Source organism: Chelonoidis abingdonii, chromosome 1 (assembly GCF_003597395.2).
Source record: "Chelonoidis abingdonii isolate Lonesome George chromosome 1, CheloAbing_2.0, whole genome shotgun sequence".
Lineage (NCBI taxonomy): Eukaryota > Metazoa > Chordata > Testudines > Testudinidae > Chelonoidis > Chelonoidis abingdonii.
In genome coordinates this window covers 96,800,920-96,814,502 of record NC_133769.1, presented here as the reverse complement: position 1 = coordinate 96,814,502, position 13,583 = coordinate 96,800,920, and the positions used below count along the sequence as shown (strand labels likewise).

Below are 13,583 nucleotides of genomic sequence, written 5' to 3'. Positions count from 1 at the left end.
AATTATTGTTCTTCGAGATGTTGCTCATTTCCATTCCATTACCAGCCCTCCTACCCCTCTGTCAGAGTAGTCAACAAGAAGGAACTCAGAGGGCATAGGGCCAGCGGCACCTAGTATACCTGCGCATGAGTGCGGCACTCAAGGGGTGCCACAGCCGGCCCTACAGATACCGCTAAGGCAAAAATATCTGACGACTGTGCGTGTGGGTGCGCGCACACCTAGAATGGAATGGACATGAGCAACGCGTCTTGAAGAACAACAGTTACGAAAGGTAGGTGACTGGGTTTTTTCTGCAGTCAGGTTCTATTATTTATCATTTGTGTGCAGGGTCCTCTTTGGGCATGGCACTTTGCAGAGAGAAAAACAGTCCTCTCTCTAGGAGCTTACAAGCTAGAGTAGAGGGAGCCTCCATTCTCCCTTTGTTCAGTTCATCCCATCTCTCCTAGCTATACTCAGCTGGAGCACCCAAAACAATTCTTCTCCAAACTTGTTTCTAGACGTCAGCTGTTTGTAGACGGCAATCCTATCGCCATTGGTTGTCATTTTAGCCATGGTGTATGCTTTACATCCTTTTTAAATGAGCCCTTTGATCATTTTTGTTGCATTTCTCTGAAAGGCATCCAATTTGTCTGCCTTGTTCTGTGAATGCAGTGCTCTAGGAGAGGTCTCCTCAGTGCCACATAGAGAGGGACGGTTGCTTTCCCTTTCTGAGATGCCATTTCTCTGTCTGGGATTTTTTTGCCACAATACCCTCTTCAGATCCTTTTGTAGGACATTGTGGAAGAGTGATCTGCCTAACTGTAGGATCTTGTTCACATTGCCGTGTATGTGTGTAAGGACCTGTAGTTCTACAGCAGCTCTCCCCCTGAAGGGTCCCGAAGTGTCTTACAGACTGCATAGACCAGAACTGGTTCAGCCACTCCTGGGGATGGAATGTGGGAGGTGTTCAGCCCCTCACAAGTGGCACGGGGGCAGGGGGAAGCGGGAGGAAAGGATCCCTTTTGGCTCACCCTGTAGAGCTACATTCTGTTCTTCTTCTAGTGTGTCTAGTGTAGTGTAGCACATGGCTACCAGCCAGTGCAAGGGACAAGCTGAGTGATGGTTCTGGTGTGCTGATGGGATATTTTAAACCCCCTTTGCTTCCCCTCCTTTTTGTTTTAATTCCCCCTCCCCATTTCCTAGCTGGACAAAGGAGCGTCGTGTCCTGCTGGTGATGTCCAAAGCAAAGAGGAAGTGGGTGTCTGTCCGACCGCTGCCTTCCATCCGCAACTTCCCACAGCAATATGATGTAAGCCCTGTACCCCTTCGCGGCTCCAGAATCCTCTCCCTTCCTATCGCAACACTGCATGCACCGAGCATGGAACCAGTGCTTCGATGCTCGTGGGGCAGGTGCTTTGTAAATGGACAGGTGAGTAGGTAGACGTGGACCCAGGTGGAAAGCAGAGACCAACTGAAAGCGAAGAGAGATTAGTTCCATCTCAAACAGCCAGCTCCGTAGCATGGTATGAAAGGACTCCTGCAGCTAGGGTTTTGACACTGCCCTTAACACCATCACCGCCTATAGGACTGGTCAGCGATGGGGATGGGGTTGGGGTCTTGCCCTTCTCTTTAAGTCATGCCTTTCCAGGCCAGGTCACAGGTGGGGCAGTAGGCACAGGGTAAGCTTGTGTTGTATAGCAAAAGCAGGCACCTGTTCTGCTGGTAAACAGAGTGCACTAGTCTCCTAGGGTTCCAATCCAGCCTCTTCTACCAGTTTTTACAGCTCACTTGAAAGGTGATTTGAAAACCGATGTTTTTTTTTAAAAAAAACAAACAAACCACACCCTAATTAAAACCCCAGAGTGACATGAAAAGCTGTGAAGCCCAATCCCAGCTCAGCATGTGATGGGAGGTGCGATAGCGCTCTTCTTCTCCTTTCTGCCTCAGGGGAGGAGGAGGAGGTCCCAGCCATAGTTAACGGAGGGCTCCCCTCCCCTCAGTGAAGAAGTGTCTGCCGTCTCTTAATCTAGAGCCAGAGGGGAGCCCATGTGAAAATGCTGGGGGTCCCCTTATCCTGCTCACAGCCAGGGTAGCTGTAAAGCACCAGTGATCTCTCAGTCAGTTGGATCACTCAGCTGCTTGAGTGTGTTCCGTTGCCTCATAATGAAAGATTTCCATGTGCTGCCATGGCAGTCATAGGTGGTGCCTGGGGGAGTGGGAGTTTCTTCCCAGAGTGGCCGCTGACTTCCGGGAAACTGTCCTGGGTTTTTCAGTCTGTTTCTAATCAGATTTTGTGTGTCTCCCCTCTCAGCCCAAAGCCAAAATCATGTGTGCGTTGGCGGCGGAAGGGGGCGATAGGTCAGACTAAGTTGCTGCTGAGATGTCACCCAGGGGAGATCCCAGCTGTGGGGTAGGGAGAGGAGAAGGGTGTGGACTTGCAGCTTAGCTGACTTGGGGTTTTGTTTTTAAGATTCCCCGTAGTGCAAAAGGAGGCATGAGTGCTACGGGAAATGGGAGCCAGTGTCTGGCAGAAGGAGTATCCCTTTGTTTTCTCCACCGTGCCTCCACTAAAGAGCCTGTGACAGGGAGGCATGGCCAGGAGAGGGCTAAGGCCTGCCTGTCACGTGGCTCAGCAGGGCTTTTAGAGGAAGGGGGGTGCCCAATGGGAGAGCTGCAGAAGGAAGGACCCCTGAGCGGGGGCAGCACATGTGCTCTAGGGTGGTAGCTTTTGTTTTGTGAGTCTGTAAAGTGTGTCCTGAGAAAAGGGCCTGACAAGAGCCTTGGGCGTGTCTCTGAATTCTTCCTGAGCTCGTGAGGGAGTCCTGGACCTGCGGCCCCAAACACTGCCACTGGCACTGATGTCACTGGAGTGTCTGGGGGGCTTTTCCTCTCTTTCCTGTGTAGGTGCACATGGGTAGGTAGTCTTTGCTAGGGAGTGAACCCTTCGGTTTGTTCCCACAGTAGGCAGTGCATGGGCAGCAAGAGTGCAAGCTTCCCGCCCCGGCCCTGCTACTGTCTCTCTCGCTTCCAATGGGCGAATGAATGGCTATGTCTCCAGTGACGCCTTCAGGCTCTGGCCCTTCTGCTGAGGCTGCAACAAGGGGTCGGTGTGTCAACAGCGGGGATGGTATTTGCAAGGTAGACATGCCCTCATCCCCCACTTCTTCTGCCCCTGCCCCCCCCCCCCCTCCACCCGGGCTGCAGTGTCAGAAAACCTCTGCGTTCAGGTGCTTCCAAAAGACAGTTTCCCTTCTTCATACCATGCCTTGCTCATTTCATGTGGGGCCATGTTGCAGCTTCCTAGTGGGCAACAGGGGTCACTGCTGATCTGGGCTGGATTTCAGCCATCAGCATAGTCAGGGCTAGCTTGACAGTTTGCAGGGCCTAAGCTGCTGAAATGGGGGGAACCCAGCCATAAGTTTTCTCCGCTTCCAGTCCGGTTGCTGGAAGAGGGGACGAGATCTAGGAGGGAGCTATTTCCTGATGCTGAAGCAGGAGATAAGGTCAGCCGGTGAGTTGCGAAGGAGGCAGGGCTCCAACCAGCTGTTTGCTTTGGCTGTGCATAAGGACAGCCATGAATGGAGAGGAAGCAGCAGAGTCCTGTAGTACATTATAGACTAACAGATGTATTGGAGCATGAGCTTTTGTGGGTGAATACTCACTACGTCGGATGAAAGAATGGAGAGAAGAGGCTCTGCATGCCACCCTCCATTCGCTGACTCCTCCAGATTCTTCTGGGTAGGACTGTTTTACAGGAGGAAAGGGGGAGAGTGGGTAACTAGCAAAGGGTGGGCTGGACATGTGTAGGGAAAGCTCTTTGCTGTTCTTACTAGAGTTTTGTCATTGGGAACTTTTGCTCCGAATCAATCTAAACTCGCCTTGGGCATCTCTCCACTTTCCTCTGAAAGCCTCTCCACCCCTTCAAGACCTCCATCTGTCAGGCTGGAGAGGACATGGGTGAGAGTCCCCTTCAGACGCCGCTGCTGGGTTAGCATAAGTTGCTTTCCACCACCTCACCTGGCTCCATGAGTAACCTTACCTGTAAGCGGGCAAGCCATGGGTTTGGTGGCTAGGTAGTGAGAGGACAGTCACTGAACTCAAGCCTCCTGTACATTTTATACAGAGATCTCCTCCCTCAAGTCTTAGGGGACCTAGGGAGAAGAGGCACAAGTGATCGGCATCACCTGCTCGGTGCCTTTGCTGCTTGGTCTGCCCCTTTCTCTTTCTCTAACCAGAAGGGTCTGGGTGGGGTGGTGGGGACTGTGTTTTCTTTTCTGTCTCTTGACAGCTGTGTATCCATGCACAAAACGGCAGGAAGTGCCAGTATGTTGGGAACTGCTCCTTTGCCCACAGCCCTGAGGAGAGAGACATGTGGACCTTCATGAAAGAAAATAAAAGTGAGTGGTGAGGTGGGGGCAGGAACAGGAACACTGAAGAGCACAGGGTGTGTTACACCTCTTCTCCCCAGCGTCCCAGAGCTGGAAAGGACGTCGAGCACCCCCGTCTTTCCAGCAGGCGGGTGAAATTACTCCGAAAAATGAGACTTTCAGAGCATGAGCTAGAGCTGTTCAAACAGCCACGCACAGCTGCACAATCACCCTTCCGCCAGTGTACCCTAGTCCTGCACCCAGTGCTATTCCATTCTCACCTGCCCGCTCCACAGCTCTGCTCTTCCTCTGCTACTCGAGCCCTGGCTCCATACACCTCATTCCTGACCTCTGCTCCTGTCCTGGCCTCTCACCTAGTTCTGCTAATGTCCCTACGCCTAGGCTGCAGCACTACCTGCTGATTGTGTGAAAGGTCATACGCAGGTGTGTGAACTTTGTGTGAGGACGGCATTGGGCAGTGCCCCTCACAAACAAGCTTGTCCTCACTTGTTAATAGTTCTTGGAAATGTAGGTGGGCACCACACCCCATGGTCTTGGCCAAAATTTCTTCTCCGCTTGCCACCTGACTCTCCTACCAGTGTCGTGAGTTGTAGAGCTGGCCAAAATGCTTTGACTAATGGCAATTTTGCTTAAAAAAAAAAAAAAATCATTTGGGAGGGGTTCCAAAACGATTTCCACGCCTCATCAGTGTTTGAATACTTTGTTTCTGAAGAAAATGTCAATTTGAATTAATATTTTGTTTCACGACATTTGAAACCCAAACAAACTACTATTTTGTTTGGTTTAGTCTCCTGCTTTGTTGTAGCAGGAGGTGAGCTACCCAGTGAGAGGGAACAGGTTCGGATCTGATCTGGCGCCTCCTTGTGAGTGTGAAGTCCAGAGGGATTGCTAACTCTTTGCCCTCCTTCCTTCTCTCTCCTTAATATTTATAAAAGCTGCCATCACAGTACCCTGTAGGTTTCAGAACTCTGCCGCCCTCCCCCAGACCAAGGGAAAGAGATTTCTCTACCCAGTTTCTCACCTGAGGAGGTAACCACACTGCAGAAGGAGTGTCTGTAACTGAAGGGGGTGGGGAGGACTGCACACTCAGAACATCAGATCTGTACAGGTCCCTTGTTCTGAGTGTGTCCATAGTGGGTGGGTAGGTGAGTTACCTGGCTGATTCCCTTCTCGCAGTATTGGATATGCAGCAGACCTATGACATGTGGCTAAAAAAACACAACCCTGGGAAGCCAGGAGAGGGAACACCACTCACGTCGCGTGAAGGAGAGAAACAGATCCAGATGCCCACCGACTACGCCGACATCATGGTAATACCTCTCCTCCCTTTCCTCATTCTGACATCTCCCCTTCTCTCCTGTGCTTCCCTGCAGGAGTCTCTTGAGAGGAGACTGGGCTGACTGGAAATCCAGTGAGGTTGGAACACAACCTTGAGAAAGAGCCTGTGATCTTTGCCAGCCAGGAGGAGGGCAGCCGGGGTAGCAGTGACGAGGCGGGGGGGCATAGACCTGGGTCAGCAAGGCTGCTCCAGGACTTTTCTGTCAGTTAAACATGTTTTTATCCAAGAGTCAGCTGAACTCCAGCTTCCTGGGCTCCCGCCCATCCCTGGAACCCTGGAATGGCAAAGCCACGGCTGGCCATATTGAAAAGAATTGGGTTGGGGATGAGAGATCTGTGGGGGTGTAACTGCCCCACCAATGGGTGGGAAGAGAAGTAGGGGGAGACTGCACTAATGTGTGGCAGAGTAGAGGTATGGGGAGTGGGGATGGGCAGGCCACTGAGATCTGGAGAAACCATATCTAATTGCTCAACAGTCCCTCCTATGGCTGTTACAAGGAGTGATACTGGTGGGCTCAGACAAAGAATCCAATCCTGTCCCCTGTGGCCAACAGTTTGATGTTCCCAACACTGATATGTCAGGAGAGGAAGGTGCTGGGTAGGGTGGGGAGACCCTGGATGCTCTAGCGGAGAGGGGACATCCCTTCCTCTCGACTCCTCAGTGCTGGGAAGGTCAGTGTGGGCACTACTAATGGACTGCTCTGTCTGTACTGGTTAGATGGGATACCACTGCTGGCTGTGTGGGAAAAACAGTAACAGCAAGAAGCAATGGCAGCAACACATCCAGTCAGAGAAGCATAAGGAGAAGGTCTTCACCTCTGACAACGACTCTAGCTGCTGGAACTACCGCTTCCCCATGGGCGAATTCCGGCTCTGTGACAGGTACCGCATGCGCCACATCTCCGTTCCACACGGGTTCGCTGCTGGTGAGAGGGGAGCAGACCTGGTACTGAGTCGCTCTGCTCCTAAATGGGGAGCCCCAAGGAACTGCAGCTTGGGGGAGTTCTGGGGAGGTTGAAAAGTGGGAGACATTATTGGGAACACCCCCTCCAATAATGCTTCAGAATCGAGCTCACACCAGTTTCCACCACCTAAAAGTGATAAACTACAAAGCTCCAAAGGCATGAGTGGTGCTTCTTCAGTCTATACTTTGGGAAATGAAATCTTTAACCCAACAGCCATGCTACCCATGACTGTGGTGACATCAGATCTCACAAGCTAATCAGAGCATGGCTGGGTCCTTGCTTGTCTGAGACACCTCTTTGGGAAACCCAGCTGCCTCAGTAAGTGGGTTTAGTGTCTCTCTAGAGTGCCCTTCTCTTTTGTCCATGCCTCAAGATGATGATAGGAGGCATTGTGCTGCTGGAGGTGAAGTAGAAAACGGAGGTCCTGATCACTCATGTCTGTTTCAAGATTCCATGGCATTTTTTTCAAGAGTAGGGCTGTCCAACCCTAAATGTTAGCCCAGTTCTAACTTGTCATTTCATTCTGCAGCCCTAAATCCCCTTCTAGTCTCAGATGGGTATGGGTATGTTTCTTCTTGGCCAAAACTGTTGTTGCTGTACCCTGTTCAACAATCTCTAGGCTTCACCCCGGAGGTGATGGGCTACATTTCTGCATTCAGAAAATGAGACCGATACAGGAAGAGCATTTGTAAAGTGCCTTAGAATCCAGCACAACGTCCATGCTAGAGAAACGGAGCAACCCTTTAAATCCTCCCCCTTAAAAATAAAATAGTCCAGTGAGTTGTGTTTCTCTCCTGGCAGGTTCCAGAAGACCAAGGCCTGCCCTGAGGGGGATAAATGTTGCTGTGCTCATGGCCAGGACGAGCTGACCGAGTGGTTGGACCGGCGGGAGGTACTGAAGCAGAAACTGGCCAAAGCTCGCAAGGACATGCTGCTGTGCCCCAGGGATGACGACTTCGGCAAATACAACTTCCTATTGCGGGACGGCGTATAGTGGGGTGGGGGGACCTGTTGACTGGAAAAACAGAAGCAAGTTTTCAAAGGGTGAGGCTGTGGTAGGGCAACTGAGACATGTCTCACAAGGAGAACTTTTTCTTTCCTTTTGTTTCAAGATTACCAATATGATTTTCCAGTGGTGAATGAAATTGTGACCTGATTCCTCTGTGACCAGTGAACGCTGTGCTCATAAAGTTTCTTTTCTATCTTCTCCTTTTCTTTCCTTATTCTCTGCCCACCTTTTTTTTTTTCTTCTTTAATTGAAAGGAATGAACACAGTGCGCATAAGAGAGAGAGAATCTTTTCCTTTTAATTCCCCGTCTCTAGACTCTAAGTGTGGCTGGGAGGTTTTTTGGGACATTGCAGTATCATGAGTGCAGCTGAGAGAGGGAGCAAGGTTACTGGAGCATAGGTGTCTGCAGTCCTCTGTGCTCATTCTCCTCTGTAGAATGGAGCAAATTCCCCTTCTCTTTCACACTCTCCTGGAAGAACAATATAAAAAACAATTGTAGCTGAGATGCAGGTGAGGAAAGCCTTTAAATCCATGTGATTTAAAACATTGGTTTTAAAACACCTGGCCTGTTAGCTGCTGTGGATGACTGCAAAGGAGCAAAATTACATCCCAAGTCTTCCCCTGAGGCACACAACAGCTGAGGAGGGTAATGGCTGTCTAGCCTCCCCCATACATGGGTGCAAGGAGCATAGCTGAGAAAACAATCAGGGTGCTTTTTGCAGAAGGGGCAGTTTGAAAGTGATCATGGATGACTTTTTTGCTGTTACTATTGATTGTATCCAAAAAGCAAACTAGTAATGGGTCATTTGACTTTCTCATGGACAGAAGAGAGTGCAGATTTTTTTTTATTTTTTAAACTAGTGTGATTATGCAAGTAAGACTGAGTCCCTCCACAGGGTATAGCTAATACTATGGTGCTGTTGTCATCTGTGTGCTCTGGGCCTTGGGATCAGCAGAAAAAAGGAAGTAACAGAAAAGGAGCTTGTATTTTTATTTGTCAGCAGTGTAAAGCCAGTCAGCTTCTGCTTCGGGGATTATGTCTTTAAATAGTCTATATACTTGGTTACTTGGATACGGGTTTTGTCTGCAGAGGCTGAAGGTGCTGTCAGAGGAACTGGGCATAAATCAATTCAAGGACACTCAAGTAGCATAGGTCCAAAATTCAGAGTGTGTGTTTGACAAAGAATGCGTTTGGAAATGATTTTGCAATTGAAATTAATACAGTGTGGTTGCTGGTGGGGGTTGAAACCTTCTCTTTCAGTGTTGCAGAACCACACTCAGTTGCATTTGACGAGTGCATGGGAACCAGAAAACAAAGCTAACTAGAAATGGAAGACAAAACTGACCAGGGTAGTTTGGAGCTGAGTGACGTGCAAAGCACAAACCAATAGCATGCTGAAGAAACCAATTTTAAAGGTTCTTTTAGATTATTAAACTGAAGCCAGTTTATTAATGCAAGTAAGGAGAATGTTTGTTCTTAGCATGTGATTTTTACTTTGACTGTGTGTCCCCTTGCAGTCTCCCCTCCCCAAAAAGAAAAAGGAAATTAATTCTTCCTGTATCCTTTGTCAGACAAAGGACAAGATGTCCAACAACTGTCTGGAAGAGAAGAGGAAGATCATATTTGTAATATGAGGGACCCTCTGGGTAAATAGAAACACATAACCACCCAGCCCCAGTGTCCCCATCAGGTTACATCTTGTTTTTTTGGTGGGGAAAGTTCAGCAGTGGGAAGTGTGTTTTTTCTGATTGTTTTGGTTTTGTTTTGTTTTGTTTTTAAATCATTATGAACATTGCATTTTAAACGGGCTTCTAGGCTTTTATGCCTCCCTCCCCTCACTAGACTTCCAGTGCTGCAAGTAGTGTCATTTTTCAGCAAGCTGGCCCCTGCTGGCAGGAAGAATAGAGGAGCGCCTCTTCGCCATGGGAACATTCAGGTGCGCAGGGGAGCCTCTGATAGAATCACCCCACCTCACCACCTGGAGCAAGAGAGGGAACAGCTGTCAAGTCTGCTGCTGGTATTGTGCTGACTTGCATTTTGAATTAGGTCAGCTCTAGGGGGAGCAGGTGACACTCAAGGTGTGTCTACGCTGAAAATGCTACTGGGGCAAAGTTGCAGCTGCGCCGCTGTAGTGCTTCAGTATAGGCACTGCCGACGCTGACAGGAGCGGTTTTCCCATTGGCATTGATCACCCCTCTCCCTGAGAGGGGAGAGCTAGAACAATGGAAGAATTCTTCTGTTGCCCTAGCATTGTCTACACTGGGGCTTAGGTTGGCATAGCTGCATTTCTCAGGGGTGTGGAATTTTCACACCCCGAGAGTTGTAGCTGTACAGCTGTATGTTCCCAGTGTAGACCAGCCCTTAGACTGTGTCAGCTGTAAGTGAAGCTAGGGTTCCAAATGAAGTGGCCCTGCTGAATGCTGTTCTGTCAGAGTTGGTACCATTCATTCTCCATTGAGCCTAACTGAGGGGATTCATTAGTGCATGTGGCATGTGTGGCTCCAGAGGGAAGATCTGTGATGTGGCCCAACACGTGCTGTCTGTCGGCAAGTTGGCCGGGTGATTTCACATCATTTGGGTGGGGTGGGATTGATGCAGGGATATGTTAAGAAGATGGCAGAGACTGTCCATATCTCTTGCCTTGTTAATTTGAGGAGTGGTGATGGGACGTCTCACAGGATTTTCTATCTCCAATACTGGAATGATATAAATTGTGTTAAAACAGGACAGCTCAAATGGAGGAACCCGATTGGCCGAGCTGGGGTGCGGAGTAGAGTCTCAAATATAACCCCGCTAAGTCAGGATCTCAGTATTTCTAATGGCAATAACGTGCTTATGCCAACACCCCAGAGTTTCTCTGGGGTCAGCTTTGTGCCTCATTCTGGCCCACCTGTCGCTGGGGAGTGGGCACGCTGACATCTGCCCCCTTTGTCTTGAGCCTCTCTATCCCTCACTCTGATTACAGTTTAATACAGTGTGCATGTTTGTACGTAGTTTGATACAGCACCATCAGCTAAGGACAAACAGCCCCACCTTCACAGAGCACTGTGTGTGTAGTTGTGTTTTTTGAATAGGGTCTCATGAGATTGTTTTGCCTGTGAGAAGTCAGAGCCCTCCAGTGCTGAATTTTGCATGGTGGTTCAGCAGCGTTGGGTCCACTTTTTCTTCACCCCACCTCTGAGGACACCTGTGTCCCTAGACAAGAGCTGTTAGGTAGGGAGCAGTATGTGGGAGATACTGAATGGCAGCTGGCATCTTTATTTACAGACCTAACTCTGGCAGCTGGCTCAGCTCCTGCATAGTGGTTAGAGCCTGGGAGTATTAATGAGGAGACCTGGGGTCTGGTCTTTCCAGCCACTGCTGTTAAGTCATTGGGTCCCCTGGACAAGCTGCTAGCCCCTCCATGCTTGTCTTCCCCTCTACCAAATTGTGATAACAATATGAGGCTTAATTCATTAGTGTGTGTACTACTCTTTGGGGTCCTGGCCTGGAAGTGGCACTAGAAGCAGAGAGAGTGAGTATGTATTCGTTGTTTATGGTAGAGAGGTGGGAGAAGGGAGAATGCTTTTTCTTGCATGCCCTAAGGAGACAGCAGAGCAGCTGGAAAGATCCTTGCTCCACTGATCTGCCTCCCGATGTCCATGGTTTATGAGCAGGCTCGTGCTGTATTTGTTTCCACCAACCAGTTGAGGTGCGATTTCTGTTCAGATTTGAAACTGGACAACTCATCTCCTAGGACGTACATTTCCTTGCCTCAAGCACTGAAATTGTAAAGGCTAGATGGCAAGGGAGAGGGATGCTTGTCTTCTGTTTTGCCACGTATACTCATAATGTATAGAATTGCTGTGACGCTGGCCTAAGCAAAGTAACAGGAACCCAGCTGCTGCTAAATGAGCTAATCCAGCCTCCTCTTCACACACACCCCGTTTGTAGCTGTCTAATCCCAGCTTTACCAATGCGTGTTCAGCCAATCACTCCCTCTGCAGAATTGACCAAAAAAGTGAGATTCGCACCACTGCGTAGGCTTCTACCATGTTTGTTGTAGTGGCGGCAGCGACGTGTGCAGGGGAGAAGAGAGGAAAAATTAATCGGGGGAGAAGGGGACATGCTTGTTTTTTACTTTAAAAACAAATCTGCATTTATAGTGTAATTGTCGCTGCGCCGGGACTTAAGAGTTGATAATTTGTTTAGATTATAGAGCAGGGTAGTGTCCCTTCTCTTTAATCAAAATAACTGCTCGGCACTCACTCTTCTCCAGACTGATAGTGTTAGCTGGAGGGAGGGGCTATTGTTATGGGGGCAAAGGGGGTGGGGATGCTCATGAGCATTGCGTATCTATTTTTGTTTTCCCAGATATGATAACCTGATCTGTGGTGTTGCAGTATTTTGTCACAGACTTGTTTTAGTGTGTGTATATATGTGACCCCGGTGAAGCATATATACACAGGTATTAAATATATCGCTCTATATAATATTATATTTGTGTGTGGTATCAAAGGAATCTTTTTTAATAAGGGTAAAGGAAAAGGACTCAGTCCAGGAAATGCAGCATCTCCCGTTTAAATGTGAAGGCTTCTCCCTCCTCCCGGCCCTCCAGCTGGGGTGGCAGAAAGGAGGAGGAAGGGAGGAGTTTATAGACAGGTATAAAGTTCAAGCTGGGACAGGTTTTCCTCATCGCGCCTCTGAAAACCCTGCGGTGATGACCTTCCTACCCCACCCTAGTGAAAGAACATTCAGGTGCTTCGCTAACGAGTAAAGTTATGATTAAAGGCTTGCTTATATGTATGTAAAGGGCAGGAGACTCCAGATTTGACCCCTCGTTTTCTTTCGCTTATCGCTTTTTTTCAGTGTGATATTTCATCTCACCAAAAATACTCAGCACTAGCAGCTCTACAATAATTAAACCATAAGCTCCAGTGTTCTAAAAGAACTCTACCATGAACCAGTACGCTCAGCCAAGCACTCACTCCTCTTACAATAACAATCTAGCCTGTGCAATGTGGGGACTAAGGGGAGGATTTTCAGCAAGGAAACAAATCTGAGGGCTAATGAGCGGCGTTAACTTACTTTTTGTAATATTAAAAAAAATAATAAAATCTTGTCCTTTTATTTAAAAAAACCAAAACCCTCCAACACACACACACCAGACTTTGATTTAGTTCAGCTTGTTAAATGCTGAAGGATATAATACAAATCCTTCTCCCAATCCTTTCAAGTGAAGGAAGGGATTTGTGAAGTTTTTTGAAGCAAAAAACAACAACAAATCAGCTCATATGAACAGTGTGTCAGAAATGGACGTGCTCTTGGCATGTGAAAGGGAAAAATTGCAAGGGGCTGCTGCAGTTCTAAGTTGGCTAGTAATGAGATGGAGTCCTTTTAAAATGACTCTGTATTAATATAATTTAAGAATACCACGCTTTACTATTAAAGAAAACCTTAGTACCTTTCATAAGGTCTAGTACCAAGATAATAATGTAGATGTTTTAACAATTTTGTTTTTGTTCTTAAAACAAACTTGCTTCTTTTAGCCTTTGTAATAGAAAATAAAAGTGTGCACTTTAAACCCTCTCCAGATGACTTGCGTGTCTATGTTGCAAAGAGTTTGTGAAAGGCATTATTGGGGCCTCAGGGCTGCCTTGATAAATGATATTGCTGCTACAGCGAGAGAGTGGTGTGGGAGGGATGGGGGGATGGGATTGAAGGACACCTGCTGTGGCTTATATCCAAGTAATCCACTAGTATCCACTTGTTAAGATACTAGCTATGAATGATTATTAACAGTCTTTATTAGAGACATAGGTAACGTATATACAGAGCATCTGAACTCAGGCCAATCTATCAGTCTAACCAAAGACCAACAGCCTTCTCCAGTAGTCACTCCCACACCCTGGACGTTCTTTTCA

The 13,583-nt window shown here is 48.3% G+C and overlaps 1 protein-coding gene across 6 annotated transcripts in view; it reads left to right on the top strand.

Moving 5' to 3' along the window:
- The window catches only part of ZC3H7B (zinc finger CCCH-type containing 7B), a 59,598-nt gene extending 46,350 nt beyond the window's left edge, over positions 1–13,248 (top strand). For all 6 annotated transcript variants that reach the window (XM_032787488.2, XM_032787503.2, XM_032787476.2 and 3 more), the window contains 5 exons: positions 1,183–1,288; positions 4,268–4,376; positions 5,544–5,677; positions 6,424–6,587; positions 7,472–13,248. In XM_032787488.2, coding sequence (XP_032643379.1) covers positions 1,183–1,288; positions 4,268–4,376; positions 5,544–5,677; positions 6,424–6,587; positions 7,472–7,664 — 706 coding nt within the window. In that variant the 3' untranslated portion in view covers positions 7,665–13,248. The remainder of the gene's footprint in view (positions 1–1,182; positions 1,289–4,267; positions 4,377–5,543; positions 5,678–6,423; positions 6,588–7,471) is intronic.
- Positions 13,249–13,583: the final 335 nt, after the last annotated feature.